At 52.2% G+C, this 21,423-nt stretch overlaps 1 protein-coding gene across 2 annotated transcripts; it reads right to left on the minus strand.

Annotated features, from left to right (window-relative positions):
- Positions 1-13,798: 13,798 nt before the first annotated feature.
- LOC132213612 (uncharacterized) lies at positions 13,799-21,262 on the minus strand. 2 transcript variants are annotated; one of them, XM_059660478.1, is made up of 5 exons: positions 21,102-21,262; positions 19,020-19,144; positions 18,457-18,601; positions 14,388-15,774; positions 13,799-13,987 (listed from the first exon to the last, which is right to left on the minus strand). In XM_059660478.1, the coding sequence occupies exons 1-4, from the start codon at positions 21,133-21,135 to the stop codon at positions 15,458-15,460; spliced, it is 621 nt and encodes a 206-aa protein (XP_059516461.1). In that variant the 5' UTR covers positions 21,136-21,262; the 3' UTR covers positions 13,799-13,987; positions 14,388-15,457. The 2 variants fall into 2 exon arrangements, 1 of the variants encoding a protein (XP_059516461.1); XR_009448036.1 differs by lacking the exon at positions 19,020-19,144.
- Positions 21,263-21,423: the final 161 nt, after the last annotated feature.

Genomic DNA, 21,423 nt, shown 5'->3' on the forward strand with positions numbered 1-21,423 from the left:
CTCCCCTTCCCCCGAGAGACTGGTCATCTCCTGCTGCCTGGAGTGACTCCTCTAAACCCAGCTCGCAGGCGGCAGCGTAACCGGCAGCCCCCGGGGATCTGGGAAGTTGAGGGGTGGCCTGCCGAGGACAGAGCTGCTGCAGGAGAGGGGCGGGGAGCAGGGATCAGGGAGCAGGCCTGTGCACCCCCACACGTCCTGCCTGGAGCTGCGAGGTGTGTTTCTGGGAATGACCATTGAGCTGCTCTGTCATCCCAGAGATGTGGGTGATTGCTTGCCACTTGGTTTGAAGATCCACCGCCTCCTCCCCAAAGAGCTGAGTCAGCAACGAGAAGTGATGAGGCATGCTTTGCTGGAGTTGACCCAGAGTGTGTGTGTGTGTGTGTGTGTGTGTGTGTGTGTGTGTGTGTGTGAGGATCCTGCTCAGCATGGCCAGAGAGGGTGGGGAAAGGGGAAGTGACACACCCAGAGACCCCTGCTGTGGACAGAACAGGTTCCCTGGCCTGGCTCAGTGCAGGCAGGGGGAGGGGTGGGAGAGAGGGAGGGGTGGGTTCAGCCCCAACACTCATAAAACCTCTTCGTCTGAGTGTTTATGGGCCCAAGCCCCTACGGTAAGCCTTTAAAGTAACAGCAGACTCCCGTGCGTTCATAAGATCCTTTCTGTCTGCAATGTGCTGCCCAGCCAGCCCCTCTCCCGGCTGTGCAGGCCCCTCCCACATCACGGCCAGTGGGAGCTGGAGAAGCAGGGGCTGCAGAGTATCCTATGGGAACACACATGCCAAAAGGCCATGTTCCTACATGATAGCGACCCATCGGAAAATGTATGTGAAAACCATCCTCTTCACAACACAATGAAAACTCACAAAATACTTAAGACCGAGCCCCCAAAAGAATGTTAGAGACTTATGTGAAGAAAACCATAAAACTTAATAACGAACACAAAAGAAGACCCAAATAAAGGGGGATATATACTGTATTAAGAAAACAATGCTACGAAGAGATCCATTGTGGAAGTTATTTATAAATTCAGTACAATCCCCATAACCACCTCCCTGGGATTTCTAATTAAAATGGACATGGCGATGATTGATATTCACACGAGGAAAATGCATAAGAAAAGACCGTTTTGAAAAAGAACAATGAAGGGAAACTTATATCCTGCCAGATACAGAAAATATCGTTAAAGCTATAGAAATTAAAACAACATAGGAAAAAGGTGCTGCTGGCATAAATACACATTGGAATAAATAAAGGTAAATAAAACGAGAAAAGAATAAAAACCCCCAACACCAGCTGAATAGACAAACAGACCAGTGGAACCGAGCAGTGAGTGCAGAAACAGACGCTCAGATATATGGGACGTTAGAGCACAATAAAATTGGTATTTCAAATAAGTGAAAAAGCATTCACTTTAAAATGTGGGGAGAAATGACTGCAGAAACTGAAAATCAAGCTTGATCCCTACTTTGCACCATTCATAATACAAAACTGTAGATTACTTAAGGAGCAAAATATTTTTAAACATACAAAAGAATTAGAAAACAGATTATTTTTATAGTTCTGTAATAAAAAAGCTTGTGAAATAATTTTTTCATAGATATAGAAAACTTATTCTAATTTGTATGTGAAAATGTAATGAAACTAGAATAGCTAAAATAATTCTATAAAAGAAACATTAAGTGAGAATTAATCTACCCAACTTCCCAGACATTATATAGTGACAGTAACTAAGGCTGCGTGGTGTTGGCAGAGGGACAGACACATAGATCCATGGAACAGGAAGGAGAACCCAGCAATAGACCCACACAAATATGCCTAATGGACTTGACAAAGGTGCAGAAGCAACTCAGGGCAGGAGGGAGCGCCTTTGGGATGAATGGCGCTGGAACAATTGGACATCCATCGGCCAAAAAATGAATCTGCACCTGGACCCCACACCTTACACAAAAAGTAACTCAGAATGGAACGCAAACCTAAATATGAAACATAGCACTTGAAAACGGTTAGAAAAACACACATAGGCAGAGTCTTTGAGACCTTGGGCTAAGCAGATGTTTTAGCCTTGACGCCAAAAGCACGATTGGGCTTCATCCAAATTGGAAATGTTTGCTTTTTTAAAATATATATATTTTTATTGATTTCAGAAGGGAAAGGGGAGAGAGAGAGAGAGAGAGAGAGAGAGAGAGAGAGAGAGAAACATCAATGATGAGAGAGAATCATTGATCAGCTGCCTCCTGCAAGCCCCACGCTAGGGATTGAGCCCACAACCCAGGTGGGAATTGAACCGTGACCTCCTGTTTCACAGGTTGACGCTCAACCACTGAGCCACACTGGCCAGGCAGAAACTTTTGCTTTGTGAAAGACCCAGTAAAGAGAGGAGAAGATGTGCTAAAGGCGAGGAGAAAGGATTTGTAGAACACTTATCTCACAGAGGGCTAGCATCCTCGAATGTAGAGCGACCCCTCCAGACTGAACAGTAAAAAACCCAAAACAAGTGCATTTGAAAATGGACAAAAGACACGAACAGACATTTCCCTGAAGAGGAAATTTACGTCTGTGGTAAATAAGCGTGTGGCAAGATGGTCAACATCTTTAGCCACTGGGAAAATGCCGGCTAAAACCACAGGAGACTCCGCTGCACACCTAGGACCGTGGCTAAAATGAAAATAAGGACAGCGTCCGCTGCTCCCAGGGTGTGAGGAACTGGGTCACTTATACGCTGCAGGTGGGAATGTAAAATGGCGCAGCCACTGGGGGGAAAGGCAGTTTCTCAAAAACCTTAACATGCACCTAATCATTCCGCCTTACAACTGTGCTTTTGAATAATCCATACACAAACGTTCATAACAACTTTATGTGTAATAGCCCCAAACTGGAAGAAACCTAAACGTCCTTCAACAGAGGAATGGTCAAACAAAGTGGGCTGTGTCCATACCAGGGAATACTTCTCAGCAGAAAAAGGATCAAACTGCCCTGACCGGTTTGGCTCAGTGGATAGAGCGGACTCAAGGGTCCCAGGTTCGATTCCAGTCAAGGGCATGTGCTTTGGTTGTGGACACATACCCAGTGGGGACTGTGCAGGAGGCAGCTGATGGATGTTTCTAACTCTCTATTCCTATCCCTTTCTCTCTGTAAAAAAACCAACCCAATAAAATATATTGTTTTTTTAAAAAAGGAACAAACTATTGTTACACGAATCAACTTAAATGTCCAGGGCCTCATGCTGAATGAAGAAAGTCAATCCAAAAAGCTTACACGGTGTATGATTCCATTATTATAGAAATGGAGACAGATCAGTAGTTGCCAGAGTTAAGGATGGGGTGGCAGAGGGTGGGGACTAGGGCACAGACAAGTGGATATAGCTGTAAAGAGGCAACAAGGGGCTCGTCAAGGTGAAGGAATTGCTCTACATCTCGATTGTATCCATGCCAGTAACCTGGTTGAGATATTTGCACTATAATTTTGCCAGATGTCACCACTGGGGGAAAGCGGGCAAAGGGTACACAAGATCTCTCTGTATTATTTCGTTCACCTACATGTGAATCTACAATCACCTCAGAATAAAAAGTGTAGTCAAAACAACCACAAAAGGATTACAAGAAAATATCTTATTTTTATGGATTTGTGCCAGGGAAAGCTTGTGAAATAAGACATAACACAAAAGCAATTAAAGAATACCAATAAAGTCAATCACATCAAAAGACACCATTAAACAACATTGAAATCTAGCAACCAGTTAAGGAAAATATTTGCAACAGTTACAATATACAGATAATTAATATTCCGAATATATAAGTATCTGTTATAAATCAATATGAAAAAGTAAACAATGCAAAAGAAAGCAGGGCAAAGAATATGCAAGGACATTACACAAGAGGAGAGAGAAACCCAAGTGGGCAAGACACCTATGAAAAGATGTAGCTCTCTAATAATAAAGGGAATATAAATTAAAACAAGGAGAAGACCCCTTTTGATTCCCTCAGACAAGCAAAATAGAAAGTCGGATGAACCTAGGGCTGGTGAAGCTATGGGGCATTCTCATAGTCTGTTGGGGTGAGTGTAAATTGGTAGAGTCACTTTGGAGAGCACTTGAAGAATCTATTGAACTTTAAAATGCATTTACCTTATGACCCAGAAAATCTGCTTCTTGCTACATCCCTGGAGAAAGAGATTTCTGTGCCCGAGGCAGCAGGGAAAGAGTCCTCACTGCAGCTTCCCTTATCCTAGTGAAAAATTGGAAATGACTAGCTGCCCGCCACTGGAGGAATGGTCACCTAAGCCCTGGGCCTCAATCCTATGGGATACTGCGCGTACACACATCGGGAGCAGCCGGAGCAAGTGCTAAATGGTACGTAAAGGATGATAGGTACCAAGCACGTAAACACACACAAGATTCCTGGAGGCAATTTTCATTTTAAATTCATGACCACAAACCTCAAATGATCATGCAACACAACCTGGCAATCCTGAAGTGTTGCCCTAGTCAGTTTTTATTCTCTTTCTAAAGTGATCATTACATATCTTCTCTCTCTGTACATCCTCCACGTCCCCTTCCCACTTCACACCCAGCTGATGACTTTGCTTCTTAGCATTCCTGTTCATGGCAGCACTAATTCTACTTTTTTAAAAAAATATATATTTTATTGATTTTTTACAGAGAGGAAGGGAGAGGGATAGAGAGTTAGAAACATCCATGAGAGAGAAACATCCATTAGCTGCCTCCTCCACACTCCCTACTGGGGATGTGTCCGCAACCAAGGTACATGCCCTTGACCAGAATCGAACCTGGGACTTCTTCAGTCCACAGGCCGACGCTCTAGCCACTGAGCCAAACTGGTCAGGGCTAATTCTACTTTTAAAAATAGAATTACAATATGATTCGGGAGCCCCTCTTCTGGGTGTACACCCAAAAGAATTGAAACTAAGATCTCAATTGAAACTAAGATGGTGGGCTATTCGCACACCATGTCCATAGCAGCATTATTCACAATAGCCAAAGGGTGGAAACAACCCACGGGCCACCAACAGATGAATGAATGGATACACAGCATGTGGTATATTCATACAACGAAATATTATGCAGCCTTAAAAAGGAGTGAGATTCGGACACATGATACAATCCGGATGAACTTTAAAACACCGTGCTAAATGAAATAAGCCAGACACCAACGGGCAAGTATTGTGGATTCCACTTACATGAGGCTTAGAGTAGGTGATTTCAGAGAGATGGAAAATAGAATGGAGGTCACCAGGGGCTGGAGAGGGGAGGGCTGCGGAGCTATTGTTTAATAGGTTCAGTGTTTCTGTTTGGGATGATTAAAATGATCTGAAATGGTGATAGTTGCATGATATTGTAAATTTACTTAACATCACTGGGTTATAAAATTAAAAAGCGTTAACACGCTAAGTGTTATATTTTGTATATTTTGTTCCCCCCCCCCCCCGCCGCCCCCCCACACAAAAGAGTGAGGGGCTTTTACTATTGTCTTTCTTGCTGCCAGCAGGACCCACCCAGACTACTAGGGCAGGTAAAAAGCACACCTGCCTGTGTTGAAAGAATCCCCTGCCCCCGTGAGCACCAAGAGAGAGGTGACAAATCAGACCTCTGGCCCTGGAGCCAGTGGCCGTGCTGGCTGACTGGGGGCCTCAGTGAGACCAGCTGCCCTGCACGTGGATTCTGCCTGCTCTGGCTCCAGTGGCTTCTGCCCGGTTCCAGGAGCTCTGCAGTCCCCAGGCCTCCCGTGCCCATCAGCACCCCCACGACTGAGGTAGTCCCCCTCCCCGTGGGCACAGATGACAAACCTTTTACCAACAAAGAGGAAGTGGCAGGGTGGTCTGCGGGGGGGACTTGTCAACTGGTGGCTTGTCCCAGCCCTGTCTCTGGCCTCCACATGTCCCGGCTTTCAGCCTGCCCCAGGCCGCTGAGGTTTACACCAGGGTCTGCCGGGCAGCCCTGCAAACTGAGCCATGAAAACGGATCGGCCGTTGGCTCCTGGGAAGATTTTACACATCCCCCCAGGCGTTCACAGCCCACATCTTCTGCCCGCCACCACATGCTTCAGGAAGCGCATGAGCAGTAAATCAGATTAATCTCACGAAGGTCCCCGACCTTAATGGGGCACAGGCACTCCATCAAGAATGGCTACAAGGCGACGGACTTTTAAATGAACCTCGTTTTCCCACCGATTTTCATTCGGAAACCAGGAATGTGTTCTCCTGGAGAGAAATAATTGGCCGTTTAGACATGATTTTGGTTCCCAGCTTTATTGAGGTATAATTAACAAATAAAATTGTATATATTTAAAGTGCACAACGTGATGATTTGGTATAAATACACATTGTGAAATGATTACCACAATCAAGTTAATTAACATATCCATCACCTCAAATTGTTACTTTTTTTTTTTTTTTGGTGGTGAGAACACTTAAGCCCTACCTTCTTAGCAAATTTCCAGTATACAATACAGTATTGTTAACGATAGCCACCATGCTGTACGTTAGGTCCCAGAGTGTATTCATTTAATATCTAAAAGTTTGTTGCCTTACCATGTATCTCTCCATTTCTCCCACTCCCAGCTCCCGGTAACCGCCAATCTGCTCTCCAGTTCAATGAGTTTGACTTTTTCTTTCTTTTTTTTTAGATTCCACATATAAGTTATAGCATGCAGTATTTATCTCTCTCTGTCTGGCTTATTTCACTTAGCATATTGCTCTCCAGGTGCATCCACGTTGTTGCAAATGTCCTCTTTTTAATGTCATGCCGGAGTCCAACCCCAGCGGGTCCAGGGGTCCCCAAAGGTGTGGACGGAGTCGGCGAAGAAGGACATGGAGACAGTGTTCAGTTGATCAGCAGCCTAGCCAGGATCTCTAGCCAAGTTCTGGTTTCGATCTCCAGAGAGGTTCTGCTTAGGCTCTCCAGAGAGGTTCTGTCCAGGTACTCCAGTCAGGTTCAGTCACCAGGTTCTAGTCAGGTTCTCTTGCCAATTTCTGTAGTCAGGTTCAGATGCTGGGGTCCATCTTCTGTCTCTAGGCTCCGTGTAGGTTCTGTCTTCTTGATTCTGTTCTAAGTTCTGAGTGTTTCTGTCTTGTTACAACTGTATTTATACCAGTTGATTCAATCCTATCAATCTCTATTACAAAGGTTAGGGCGTTTCTTATCTCCATTCCAGGGAGAAAAGATTATGTAGTTTAAGCATGATTGTTCGTAGTTAAAGGGATTAATTACCCGCCTGGCACTTAGTTGAGGGGTTTTATTCCCTCCCTAACTTCAGGGGAAAATCCCTACCTGGGGATTCAACCTTTCTCGGAGAGGTGACTTTGGTTAAAACACAGCGCCAAGAAGGTGAGCAAACATATTAAGAACCGTATGCCATATATGCCAGGTCCCTTGAAACAGCAAGGATGGACCGGCTCCCGGCAATGTCAGAATAACATTCCCTTATAAATATACTAGAGGCTCAGTGCACAAATTCATACACAGGTAGGGTCCTTCAGGGTGGCCTGTGGGGATCGGGCCAAAACCTACAGTCCAACGCTCCTACCTGCCTGCAGCTCCTACCTGCTGCTCCTGCTCATCCGGGCCCCACTGCGCCTGCCTCGCGCCCGATCAGTCCCAATCCAGAGAGGCTTGTGCTGCCACCACAGTGCTTGCCAGCCATGAGCCCTGAGTCAGGTGCCCTCCGAGGGGAGTGGCCTGCGGGATCAGGCTGAAACTGGCTCTCCAACATCCCCCGAAGGGTCCCAGATTGTGAGAGGACACAGGCCAGGCCAAGGGACCCCACCAGTGCACGATCAGGGCTGGGGAGGGACTGCGGGAGGGCTCCAGGGCGTGTCCAGCCCATCTTGCTCAGTCCCAATCGGCTGGACCCCAGTAGCAAGCTAACCTACCAGTCGGGGCATCTGCCCCATGGTGGTCAGTACATGTCATAGCAAGCAGTTGAACGGTCTTAGCATATCATTAGCCTATTACGCTTTGATTGGTTGAACAGTCGACCAGTCACTGGATGACCAGATGCTTAGCATATTAGGCTTTTATTATATAGGATATTATGTACTATAAATATGTACCTATCACATTTTCTTTATCCACTCACGTGTCCACAGACACTCAGGTGGACTCCACGTCTTGGCTACTATGACTAGGGCAACCACAGAGGGAGCAGATATCTCTTCGAGGTCCTGCTTTCACTTCCTTTGAGCACATCCCCAGCAGTAGGATTGCTGCATCCTATGGTAGTTCTGTTTTTAGTTTTTTGAGGAACCTCCTACTGCTTTCCATAATGGCCGTACCAATTTATATTTCAGCCAGTAGTGTACAGGGTTCCTTTTCTCCACATCCTTGAGACATTCGTTCTTTGTTTTTTGTTGTTCTTGTTTTTTTAAAATATAAGAGCCATTCTGATCATCCCTGTGGATCACCCCTGATGATTAGTGATGTTGAGCACCTTTTCATATAGCTGATGGCCATTTGGATGTCTTCTTTGGAAAAAATGTCTATTCAGCGCCTTTGCCCATTATAAAAATCAGATTACTGCCTTTTCCATGTATTGATTCCCAACCTATTTTTTCTTAGTTCTGAGTGCCATGTAATAAAAATAGCTCAGAAAGTCTTGACCTCCTTAAGACTTGCTTGGCCATTTATTCATCCATCACATATTTACACAACCCTATCACACAACTGTCACCGACAGTATCATGGTGAGCGGAACAGGTGCACCCCTTGCCGTCATGGAGGTCTTGTGGGAGAGTCATCCATTAGACACATAATCACACACCTGAATATACACAATAAAGAGAAAGGCAGGTCAGAAACCAGAGCATTTAACCAGGGGCGTGTGACCCAGAGAAAACCCAACGGAGGGAATAAGGTGGGAGCTGGAGTCTGAAATGTTATTTATTCATCCGTTTACTCACTGGTTCTCTCAACAGGTATTTGTGGTGTTGACTATGTTCCAGGCTCTGTTCTAGACTCTGGAGATGCAGTGGTGAAAAAGCCAACCAAAGTCCCTGGCCGCATGACGCTTCCCTCCCGTCACAGGGAATGAGTGAAGTTGGGGTCACTGAGAAGGGCAGGCAGAGGGAGAGCAGGAGCCCGGGGCCCGAGGCAGCAAGGGCCATGGTGCCCTCGGGGGACAGCCATGTGCCATCCGGCTGGAACCCAGAGCGGAATGGAGAGGCAGCGACAAATGAGGCTGGACTGGAAGGCAGGGGCCCAGACCAGAGCCTTGTGACTTAGGATGGCAAGAATGCGCTCACGACAACGCCTCTGTGCTAGCAGACCCATTCCCAAACGCAACCCATTGGTTTTACGCCCATCGATGAAGGTGGCGGCTGGGCTTGGCAAAGTGCTGAGTGCTTTGGATGTGATCTGGCGAACTGGGCTTTGCTTTCCTTCGTGCATGTGTGACTTACAGCAGCCTCCGCCCTCCAGCCACCACAAGATGGACTCACAGGACCCCTGCAACCCCAGAATTTTCTTTTCCTGGCTCATTCCTTTAAGGTCTTTTACTTTTTTTCCTTTTAATAGATTTTTTTTATTGATTTCAGAGAGGAAGGGAGAGGGAGAGAGAGGTAGAAACATCAATGATGAGCGAGAATCGGCTGTATCCTGCACACCCCCTATTGGGGTTTGAGCCCACAACCCAGGCCTGTGGCCCGACTGGGACTTGAACCAGGAGAGAACATCTTTTACTTGATTTAACAATGCCACTTCCTGCCCTGTGGCCGTGGGAAACGCAGACAACCTCACCGAGCCTCTGATTCTTTGCTGTTCTGGGGGGGATCATAATACTTCCGCGGTGGGGTTGTTGTGATGGCTCATTTAAATGAAATGGGAACATGGGTGTGAGATTGCCCAGCACAGCACCCAGAGCTCAGTAGACGGGCATCACAACCGTTATGTCTGCTCATTTACCCCTTACTGATCGATTTGGAGTTCTGTTAAGTGAATTTCTGTTAAGCAAGGGATGCCTGCTCTCAGATTACAGAAACTGCCAGTTTCCAGGGCAAGAGGTTATTCGCGAGCTTGCCTCTTGCCATGGTTCAGGCCCGGCCAGGGGAGATGGCGGAGAGGATCCCTTCTGAGCTTAGTGGAGTAAGACTTCATTCTGGAACAAAGGAGCAACAGTGATACAAACCCAAGCCTTTGTCTTCCCTCCGTCGTGGGGATCCGAAGTCATGTGTGCGTCTGGATGGGAGAGCAGGCCACGTGACCAAGGCAGGGCTTGAAAGCCGTGCCTCTGCATGCTGGCCTGCAAACCAAATAATTGCATGCAGACGTTCCTTTTGATCTCATCCTAATACCGATTTACAACTCTGCTTCCTTGTAACCCCAGAGAAAGCCCTAATCACGGTGCGCATACCGAAACGGAGCAGGCCGGCCTGGAGGAGGTGTCTATAGGTGTGGGTCCCTGCAGGGGCAGCGAGGGGAGGTTTTCTAACCTTTACTTCTCCTTCCCCAAATTAGTGTCTCCATGTGGTGAGGCGGGTATTTTCATCTGAGTGGCTCGGGTGAGCAGTGGAGGCAGAAGACCTTTTTTTTTTTTTTTTTTTTTTTTGTGGTTTGCTCCAGGCCAGGCAGTGTTTCCATTCTGTTCTTTTATGATGATCATGATTACTTCATTACCTACCCCTGATGGGGTTTCTTTGGGTCCCGGTCTGTTTTTAATAAGAAGCAGACTAAAAACAAAGTTTCGGTTGTGTTTGAAATCTTCAGCTTTCCCTCCCCCTTCCACCCCCCTGAAATAATAGGTTCAAGAATTTTATTTGTCTTCTGAGGTTCTGAGGTTGCCTCCTCAGTGCTCGGACCCAAGTCCTTCGGGGAGCAGGGAAGCGGCCCTTAGAAAGCCACCGTCAGATGCAGGTCCCCGGGCTCTGCTCCCATCTGCTGACTCCGGAGCTCCGAGGTGAGGCCCCAGAAGCTGCGCTTTGAGCAAACATCCTGGTGGTTCTAGTGGCTATTGAAGCCCGAGAACAGGGTCAAGGAGGGAAGGTCCGTCAGCAATGCTTCCTTTTAACTGCCATGCAATTCAAATACCATAAGCTCATCGTTTTACAGCGTGCAGTTCCGTGGTTTTCAGTACGGTCACGGGGTTGCGCAACCGTCACCGCTATCCAACTTCAGAGCATTTCTAACCTAAAAAGAAACCCCGAACCTATGAACAGCGAGTCCCACTTTCTCCCTCTCCTGCCCTCTGGCAGTCACTAATCGATTTTCTGTTTCTAGGCCTATTCTGGACATGTCACATGAATGATATCGTATCATTTACGGCCTTTTGTGTCTGGCATCTGGCATAATGTTTTCAAGGTTTATCTATATTGTAGTCTGTATCAGAGCTTCATTTTTTTTTGTTGGGGTATAATATTCCACTATAAGGATCTATCTCATTTTGTTTGTCCATTAATTAGTTGATATCAATCAATATTTACCGGGTACCATTTTTGTGCAACACAGTTCGATGGGCTGCCCAGGGGCTGGAGATGAGTTCTCCAATAGTTCTGGGAATCAAGAAGAGGAGATGGAAAAGGCAGCCTCAGACACAAAGCAGAATGGATGGATGGATGGATGGATGGATGGGAGGCCACACACCCAGGAAAAGAAAGTTAACTTGGAGAGGCAGCATGGTGGTGGGTGGTGCTGCCCAAGTTCAGGGTCAGCAGTAACAGTCACTCAGCCAGGGGTGGGGACCTTGACTGCAAGTTGGGTCTGGGACCTGGGGTCCCAGGGATGAATCAGACATGATCCACCCCACGGGACTCATAGACTATGAAGGAGGGAACACGTGGACCTAGATTGTGGCTTAATACAGCGCAGCTGTTGGGGAAGTGGGTGGGTGGGGGAGTGGGGGAGGGGAGGCCCTTTCAGCTCAGGGGTTGAGACAGACGAAGGGGAAGCCGTGTGGGAACTGAGCTTGGTGGCTTGGGTAGGACTCAAAAACGGTGATAGACAATGGGAGCAAGTTCTGAAAACAGTCAGGGACACAATGTCTGAGACAGGCTCAGGGACAGGGATCCAGGACACCTGTTTGACTCGGTCAATTATTTCCAACCCTGGCTGCACACCAGAGTTACCCAGGGCTTAAACAACAACCACCAAAGCCTGGGCTCTGTCTGGAGAGATTCCGTTTTAATTAAATGGCTTTAGGGTGAGCCCAGGCGGCGGTATTTACTAAAGGCTCCCCAAGTGGTTCTAATGAGCAGCCAGAGTTAAGCAGCACTGACTCGGAGACTCAAGGTTCGCGGCGAGACCGTGGGACACCAGCCTGGCATGTGGCGTTGGGAGTGGACGGTAGGCAAGTTGACCGCATCATTTATTGCCCAAACTGGGACACGTTTTGCATGAGATGAGGTGTTGTTATTATTATTTTTAAAAAAAATATTTTTATTGATTTCAAGAGGAAAGGGGAGGGAGAGAGGGATAGAAACATCAATGATGAGAGAGGGGGCTGCCTCCTGCATGCCCCCTACTGGGGATCGAGCCCGAAACCTGGGCATGTGCCCTGACCGGGAATGGAACTGTGACCTGCTGGTTCATTGATAGACACTCAATCACTGAGCCACACCGGCCGGGCGAGGAGGTGCCATATTCATGATGCCAGTGCAGCAGGCTGTCCCGGACAAACAGACCTTCACATGCAGGCTGTGGGATTTGAGCTGCATCTCCTCAGGTGTGGGAGCCAGGGAAGTTTCGGGAGCAGAACCCTGACACCTAATAAAACTGGTGCTTTAAGGAGAGGACGGAAGCAGCAGGCTCGGATGGGCTGGCAGGGAGAGGCTGGAGGCAGGAAGGCAGAGGAGTCCGGGGAGGGCTGACCTGGGAACGTGAGAAGGCGGACACCGTGTGAGAACCTGTGTGAGAACCTCCCTCAGTCCCTCCACTCACTTGTTAACTGAGAATCCAGGGAGCCTCCTGGGAGGGGCTTCAGGCGATGGCTTCCCCAGGTGTCCCCGTGCCCTGCCCCCGCTGCCCGGGGAGCTGCCACCTCTTGGGGAGCCCCAGCCCTCCGCTGCTCCTCCTCCAGCTTCCGGAGGTGCTACTGTCCTTGCCTTTTCCCTCCCTTCGCCTCCTGCCTCGCAGAGCTGGTCGGATGAGTTGTCCACCCGTCCACCCAGCCTGAGGCCAAACACTGGCTGTTTGGCTTTGAGTGTGAGAATTTGGGCTCGGCTCTGTGCAGGGCCCTCTGCTTCCAGAAGCTGGGGGAGAGGGGCGGGTGGCACCAGCTCTTTGCCTTCCATGTCCTGACCCCCAGAGCAGAAAGTGCCGTCCCCAGAGCTGGAGTGGGGGAGGGAAGGTGAGGACCTCCTCGTCCCCCAACACTGGCTGTGCTTCCCAGTGGAAGGCAGAGGGGCGCCCCAATGCCAAACACGAGGCGCACACCGGGGGTGGGCCAGTGGGCGGAGGAGAGGACGCTGGAGAGCGGAAGGGCCAGCTCCCAAGCACTCCGGCCCCTTTACTTTTCTCTTTTCTCAATCTGGGACAAACATATTTAAAATTCTCTCAAAGAACATCCATCCATACACGCAGGCCAGCCGGCCTACCCTCAGCACTCAGGGAGGCCAAGGGGCCCTCGCTGCGTGGACTGGCCCACCCCAGCTCCTGCCACGACCCCTGAGTTGATGAGATGTGTCCTTGGCCCAGGCAGTGGGGGTCGTCTCTGGCCTGGAAAGAAAACCCTCCTCCTTGGACCCGAGGGGTGGTCACCGCTGCACCTGGAGCCCCATAAGTAGTACCGTCGGGTCAGCTGTGGTTACCTGGCCTGGGGGGCTGGGGCCAGAGGGGCAGGTCAGCTGTGGTTACCTGGCCTGGGGGGTTGGGGCCAGAGGAGAATTCCTGGGAAAACTGCAGTGTGATGAATTTTGGTGCTGGAGGCTGGTGATCTCTTCGAGAAGTGAACGACCTCAACGTTTGCACCTGGAGAATGGGTGGACGGCAGCCTGGTAGGTCAGAACGTTTTTCTTTCTTTTTAATACACGGTGTTATCAGCTTCTTTTTCTAGACAACGGATGAGAACTGACTTTGTTCAGGGAAGCAGGCTATGGGGTTGAAGGCCCCTCTTGGTCACCCACAGGCGAGGCTAATTCGCCTTGATTTCCCCTGGCAAGGAGGGAGCAGGCTCCTCTCAGTGCCTGCAGGGGGCCGAGGGGACATCGGCGAGAAAGGGACCAGGACAGAGACCCCTTCCTTATTGAAGTGGAAATTCCTCTGATGAAGATTGGGGTGGAGTGCCCCAGCCAGAGAGGCCCCCAGCCCCCAGGGGATGGCACTGGGAAGACGGGGGTCAGAGCTGGTGACCTGGCTTAGCCTCAGGGCCTCGATGGGGCTGGGCCCAGTGTGTGGGGGGACGGACAGGAGCCTCCCTGGAGGCAGCTGCCTCTGCCGTGGTCACCCTTACCTTGAGAACATGGCTGAACTTGGACGTGTGAGATATCAGCTAACCTTGGAGCCTGACTCTGGGCGAGGGGCAGGCCCAGCGAGGCATGATCCCAGCAGGCTTTGCAAGGCCGTTTCCATAGCAATACCATGCGCTACGCCACAGCTGTGGGAGCCGGGACCTCAGGGTGTTCCATTCTCTCCAACTGCCGTTTGCAATCAGAATGACTGCCCCAGGACCTAGGGCTCCCAGATTCCTTGGGGCAGAGGGGTTAGGTATGTAACAGTGGGTGTGGAGTGAGGCTTCCTGTTCCTATGAACATATGCCGCGCCAGCAATTACTGAATAAATAAGAGGGACTGAATTTGCGTCCCAAACTGGTAAAGTGTGTTTGCTTAGGAAAAAGTCCAGAAAGTTATACAACGCAAAATCATTAGTCATTGCCGCTAGCTGGTAAGATATCAGCCGGGACCCTTCGTTTTTTCTTTTCATTTCTCTGTATTTCCCTGCAGTGAGAGCTATTAAAAACACTTTCACAGTGGCTCAAAAACTAATAGTTACTTAGTGGTCCTGAGAAAAGGCTTTATTTAGTCTGCTCTTATCCGTTCCAGGAGGTGGGGAGCAATACAGTGTGGTTTGGAAAGGTTTCTCTTCATCCCAGATGGTTCAAGTAGAAAGTCCAGTGCCTACTGGTGTGTGTTCAACTGTCTGGAAAAATCAATTAGAATGGACAGCAGACCTTGGCTTGCGGTGATGGGGGAGACGGAGCCACGGTGTCTACTAGGGGATCAGGGAAAGAAGCTCCGAGGAGGGCCAGGCAGTGAGCTTGGCTCCCGTGTCTCTGAGGGCGGCCTGGGGCAGAGGGAACCCAGGGCCCCCGACGTGCAGAAATTCCAAGGGACAAAGGTCAGGCAGGCCAGCTAAGCACATGGCAGCACATCTGTGACTGGGATGTCTTCGGAGAGGCTGTCATGAAATGACCTCAACCTTCCAGCCACAGAGATGCTCTGTCTGCTGGTTGTCACATCATCTTGAACATGACAGGAGCGTCCGTGAGGATGAGGGAGCAGTAAGGAGAGAAAGGTGGGCCAGCTACTCCAGCCAAGAGGCTCCGGAGAAAGAAGACAATGAGGGCATGGCCAGGGTGGGAGGGTGGGGTTCCGGTTGGTGCAGATGTGAGAAATCAGTGGAGGTCTGGGGCGACCGCAGTACGGTTAGGGATGGTTGTTTGTCTACAAAGGACCCAGTTAGCACCGGGAAGAACAGCAGCTGGGCGTGGCGTCCCCGTGAGGAGACCAGCACAGTGCAGGCACGGCCCAGGGCCCGGGGAGTGGGTGAGGTCCAGGGCAGAGTTCTGAGGACCATGGTGAGCTGGAGTGTGAGGCAGGGAAACTGAGGCAGAATCCTGTCTGGAATACAGAGGCAACATGGCAGGCAAGTGGGTGGGGAAGTGCCTTTGGGGTTACCCAGGCCCACAGGGCACATCTCTGGCCATGAGACTCATTCCAGACCCCTCTGGAATGTCCTGCCTGTGGAAGTCCTGCCTGATGTGGTGGGAGGGGCTCACAGCAGGGGCACGCAGAGGGGAGCCCCCCTGGGGGGCTGGATGGGCAGGGCCCGATCTGGTGGCAGACCGATGAACTGCGTTGGCTGTTCTTTATCTGTGAGCACGGATGGAGGGCTTGCTGGCCCACCTCTGCGTGTCTGGTTCAGAGGGCCTGGTGGAGATGGCAGACTTGCAGGGTGTATTTCTAACCCGTTCCTGGGGGAGGCTGACCCCGTGGAGCAGCGAGCTGTTCCTGCCTCCTGAGGCACAGGTGTTCTCAGATGAGGATGAGGATGGGCCAGCGCCTGGCGCGGTCTGCTCCTCTCTCAGCTCTCGGTCCTGGGGGGGGTCCCCTCACCCACCCTCCCTCCCGGCCTCTGTGAAGCTGGGGCCCAGACTCCTCTTCCTGGCGGGGTTTGCACCCTTCTAGTCTCCACTGTCTCTGAAACAAGTGCCTCTCCGGGGAAGAACTGGCCACTTCCCCGTTGGGCGGTGGGAAGGGGCTGGGGGGTTCCTTTGACCTCCCGCTGCTCCTGGAGCCTCAATGCCAAGGGCAGCCGGGACCCAGGGAGTCTGGATCCTGGCTTCTGGCCCCGCTGGGCAGGTGTAGAGTGAGGGCTCAGTTACTGGCATCTCGATGGAGCCCGGGATCGGCCCATTTTGGGCAGAGAGCCCCGTCTAACTCTGCCGCAGCCCGTGAACTGACACAGGCTCCTGGCCTCCCAGGGACTCAGCTTCCCCAATGGGAAAGTGAGGCCACCCAGATACTCCCAAGACCCTGGCCAGGTCTCGCGTTCTTGACTGAGGAGGAAGGTGGATTAGAGGAAAGCCAAGACTCATGGGTTTGCTGGAAAGGACTGGAGAAGGTGATGTCAGCTGTGTGCGCTGGGCCGGGCAGGGCGGCTGGGTCACTGGGCATGACGAGGCCGGAGGGGGGCTGGGGTAGGGGTGCAGAAGGGGGGGGGGAGGGCTGGAGCGGGAAGGCATGTGGTCAAACTGCTGGCGAGGAGGCTGGGGCTGGCAGTGGGGCCAGTGAGGCTGCCCGTGGTGCCACTGGGCCACTGGTGGATCATCAGGGCTCTGGGCTCCGGGAACCGCAGCCACTTGCTGGGAGTGGCCGTGCTGTGGGGACGGCCGCTGGGCCCTGACCCAGTGCCATGGGGCTGACTTACGGAGGCCTCTGTGTGACAGGCCCTGGGGGAGGCCCCACCTGCCGGGAGCCTGCCCCTCACCTCCGGGCTCCAGTCCTGGGGCCACTTCTCACAGCGCGCTCCTGCTTGTCTGCTCTTAGTGCTTGTTCCCAGCTCCCAGGGCCCGGGACACCCCTACAGCTTAGCGTGGTCGGGGTGCACAGCGGGACCCACACAGGGGCAGCTCCTCCATCTAGTCCTCCATCCAGAACTATTGGAAAGAGGGATGGAGGCGAGGGTCTGACCAGCCCTGCTCCGTCCCCTGCCGGGAGCCGGTCCATGCTTGCTGTTTCAAGGGACCTAGCATATATGGCATACTGTTCTTAATATGTTTGCTCACCTTCTTGGCGCTGTGTTTTAACCAAGGTCACCTCTCCGAGAAAGGTTGAATCCCCAGGTAGGGATTTTCCCCTGAAGTTAGGGAGGGAATAAAACCCCTCAACTAAGTGCCAGGCGGGTAATTAATCCCTTTAACTACGAACAATCATGCTTAAACTACATAATCTTTTCTCCCTGGAATGGAGATAAGAAACGCCCTAACCTTTGTAATAGAGATTGATAGGATTAAATCAACTGGTATAAATACAGTTGTAACAAGACAGAAACACTCAGAACTCAGAACTCAGAACTCAGGAGACAGAATTCAGAAGACAGAACCTACACGGAGCCTAGAGACAGAAGAACTTCGCTGGCGAGAGCATGCCAGAGGATCCTGGACCGGGACTGGCCTCGGAGCCTAGAGACAGAGCCTAGCGGGAGAACATGGCAAGGGATCCTGGACTGAACCTGACTACAGAGATTGGCAGGAGAACCTGACTGGAACCTGGACGCTGAACCTGACTGGAGAGCCTGGACAGAACCTGGCTGGAGAACCTAGCGAGGGAACATGGCTACAGAACCGGGCTGGAGATCCTAACCAGAACTTCGCTGGAGAACCTGAACAGAACTTGGCTGGAGATCCTGGCTAGAGATCCTGGCTAGGCTGCTGATCAACTGAACACTGTCTCCGTGTCCTTCCTTCTTCGCCGACTCCGTCCACACCTTTGGGGACCCCTGGACCTGCTGGGGTTGGACCCCGGCAGTCCCCCTCCCTTCTCTGCCCTCGTGGCTTTCTGGGGACTCTGTGCTTCCAGTGCTGGTCACCCCCAGGTGAAAGGAGGCTCCAGCAGCTCCAAGACCAAGCAGCCCTGTGCCCCCTCCCAGAGGCACCCTCATGGCTGACAGGCCTTGTTGATGGTGCTGGCTCTGCCACACTCTAGCTCTGTGCTCATGATGTCCGTCCCCCCCCACACACCCCCAGTGTTGGCTTCCTGGCATGTAGGTTAGGAACAATTGTTCCTGAGTGGCCAGGCTACCTGAGCATGGTGGGGGCTCCATCAACGGTTCTATGCTTGGTCTGGGACTCCTAGCAGCAGGACCAAAGGTGCTCCCAGACTCCTGGGGGCTGAGCTGGACCCAGAGCCCTGGGGTGGCATTTGGTGGGCTGCAGGCATCTTTGGCCTTTGGGAAAAGAGAAGGGAGTGTTGGGAGGGAACCAGAGGCCGGGGGTGAGGACAGAGGGGGGATTCTAGCCCAACCTGGGCCATGGTTGGGGGAGGCAGTGCCCCCTAGCAGGGGCTTCTGGTCAGGTGAGGGCTGGCTTGGGAGGTTATCTGAGGGCACAGGAAATATCTGGAATCTATGGGAATGGGAACTCGGGTCAGAGGTCACCTCAAATTAAAATTTAAAAAGCCCTCTGTGTGAAGGGAATCAAAGGAGGTGAAGACATTTGCTCTTCCGGAGTCTCCTGAGCACAGATGTTAGCGGTTAAAATTCTTGTGCGGCCAGACAACGGGCGCTGAGAACAGCTCTGGGGCCGGAGGGGCAGGAGCGCCCCGAGGACGCGGTGGGGTCCCTCAGGTCCCCCCAGGACACTGACCTGGGATTTCTTGAGCAAAGCCGGGCACTGTGGGGCAACGGGGTGCTCGGGGGTCCCAGGCCTGGCTGGCCCCTCACTTTGGCGGGCTGTAACCTGGTATGAAACAGGATCCGGGACCCCGCTGCCTGCGTCAGAGCAGCTCGTTAGCGGAGGCCCGGGCCCTGCAGATTTATGTCATCTGGGGAAGGGCTTTGATCTGAGCCCAGGGTGAGGGGCAGGGGGTTCTTGGGTCTTAATTGGCATCAGCCAGGCTGATGCTGACCAGGACCCCATCCTGACCAGCCCCCAGTCTCTGCCTCCGTGACTGATGCTGCTTGGGGTGCGGGGCTCTGGAGGTGGCGGAGGGAGGGGGGGAGGACAGAGGGTGTGCGGAGTTTAATCCTGCCCTGGAAGGGGGAGGATTAACAGCCCCAAGGGGTCCTCCTCCCTGCAGCCACTCCCCAGCCTTGACCCATCCCTGACCTTGACCCCTTCCCCTTCCCACTCTGACCTCACCCAGTCCAGGGGTCACCGTCGGCCTGGCCCTGTGCTGGGCACTGTGAGGATGTAAGTCCAGCAGAAAAAGCGAGGCTCAAACCCAGCTGCAAGTAGCAGATGAAACCAAGGCTGTGCTGGCCAGTCTTAGACTTGCTCAGGCCAGGGGTGTCCATATACATGAGGGTTTTCTTATGTTTTGTTCCTTTCTTTCGTTTTCTGGATGAAGAGGAGGGAGGAGGTACAAATAGGGGCTACTTGGAGACAGGAGAGGGAGACAGAAAGGGGGGCTTTGTAGATGGAATTGAATTCAGGCTCTTCAGATGGGAGACTGGGTTATCCGGGCTGGGCCTCAGGGCAGTCACCAGGGCCCTTGCCAGAGGAAGACAGGGTGTCAGAGGCAGAGAGAGGTGTGACCGTGGGAGCAAAGGCCAGAGAGGGAGATGGGAAGATGCTGTACTGCTGGCTTTGAAGATGGAGGAAGGGGACGTGATCTAGGGAATCGGGTGGCATGGTGAAGCTGGAGAAGATAAGGGCGTGCCGTCAGAGGGCACACAGCCCTCCGGCCCCCTGATGGAGCCCCTTTCCACGCAGGTTTGGACTTTGCCCTGTGGGAACGGATGATGATGAATCTGGGTGGTTGGAGCCACCGTGTTCGCGGTCGCTGGTTATATCAGCCATAGGAACTAATAGGGGGTCCAGATGCCTCCGGGAACGGCTGTGGGAGGTGCCTGGAGCCCAGTGAGATGGGAATGCGGACAGGTGAGGCTAGACGGGGAGGCCCGGACGACAAAGGGCCTCCAGGTCATAGAAAAGAACTTGCCTTAGTCCGAGGCAGCCCAGCTGAGCTATGCACGGAGGACGGACATCTCAGGAGGAGCCCTGCGGTGGAAGAGGCACGGGTGGGAAGGGACTAGAGAGAGTGGCCAGAGGGCCTGCTACAGGGGTGGGGGCAGCGATGTGACGGGGACCCAGCTAGAGGCAGTTCAGAGGCACAGTCTGCTCCCGCGGGTGCCCGGGGCCCGGCACAGGGCAAATTCCTCTCCTGCCAGCCCCGTCTTTTCCTTTCCTGCCTCGCCCAGCTCTGGGTCAAAGGCTCCAAAGGGCCCCTGAGATAAGGTAATGAGTTTGGAGGGTAGTAAACACTGGAGAATGTTCCCGAGGGCTCGGTTGGGAAAGGGTAATTGGCATCCTGTGTGCGTGCACACACACCCACGCAGGAGCACACAGGCACGCGCACCTGCACACCAGGAGGGGTTGTAGCACGCCCATGACCTTTCTCCTTGGCAGCCTTCTCCCTCGCCCTGTCTGATGCCAGGTCTCCAGGGGTGACTGCCTTTTTGGGCAGCCAGACTGAGGAGCCAAGGGCTGGATGTCAGAGGTGTGTGTGCGTGTGTGCGTGTGTGTATGTGTTCGCACACAGCGGGCAGCAGACTCACACCGGTGATCACTGCTAGGGAGACGCTCCGGTCACTTCCTCTGAGCGCTCAGGGTGAACCGCATTAATCAGGCAGCACAGCGCCCGTCGTGCGCACGCCCCGCCCTGGTCCCAGCCCCACCCCCGCCAGGGCAGCCCTGGGAATGCCTCCTGCTCCCTCACCTCCTCACCTCGGACACGCCTGGCTCTTTCTCTGGGCACCATCCCTGTCCCAGTGCTCAGTCTGCATCCCCCACACCAGCGGTGGCATCAGGCAGGCCCTCCTGGAGGAGGCAGGGACCAATGGTCTGACCCACGCCGGTGAAAGCAGAAACGCCACACGTGGGCTTCTGCACCCGAGCCACCCAGGGCAGCACTTGCTGCAGACGAGACTGTGCCCCGGACTCTACTCGGCCGGGAGAGCTGGGCCGGGTTTCCTGCCCTTCCTTCGTCTGGAGGCCCCTGCATGTGGTTCCCAGACCACACGTCCCCTGAGGAATTTTATATTTAAAT

The sequence above is a fragment of the Myotis daubentonii genome, chromosome 12, assembly GCF_963259705.1.
Source record: "Myotis daubentonii chromosome 12, mMyoDau2.1, whole genome shotgun sequence".
Lineage (NCBI taxonomy): Eukaryota > Metazoa > Chordata > Mammalia > Chiroptera > Vespertilionidae > Myotis > Myotis daubentonii.

Bases quoted from the DNA above. Each gene is read 5' to 3' on its own strand.
- LOC132213612 (XM_059660478.1), bottom strand. From the start codon at position 21,135: ATGGTGCCCAGAGAAAGAGCCAGGCGTGTCCGAG. The intron at 19,145-21,101 runs GTGAGGAGGTGA...GCTCTGACGCAG, and splicing joins AAGAGCCAGGCGTGTCCGAG to GCAGCGGGGTCCCGGATCCT. The intron at 15,775-18,456 runs GTAGCCTGGCCA...TCTGTATTCCAG, and splicing joins GGAGCCCCCACCATGCTCAG to ACAGGATTCTGCCTCAGTTT.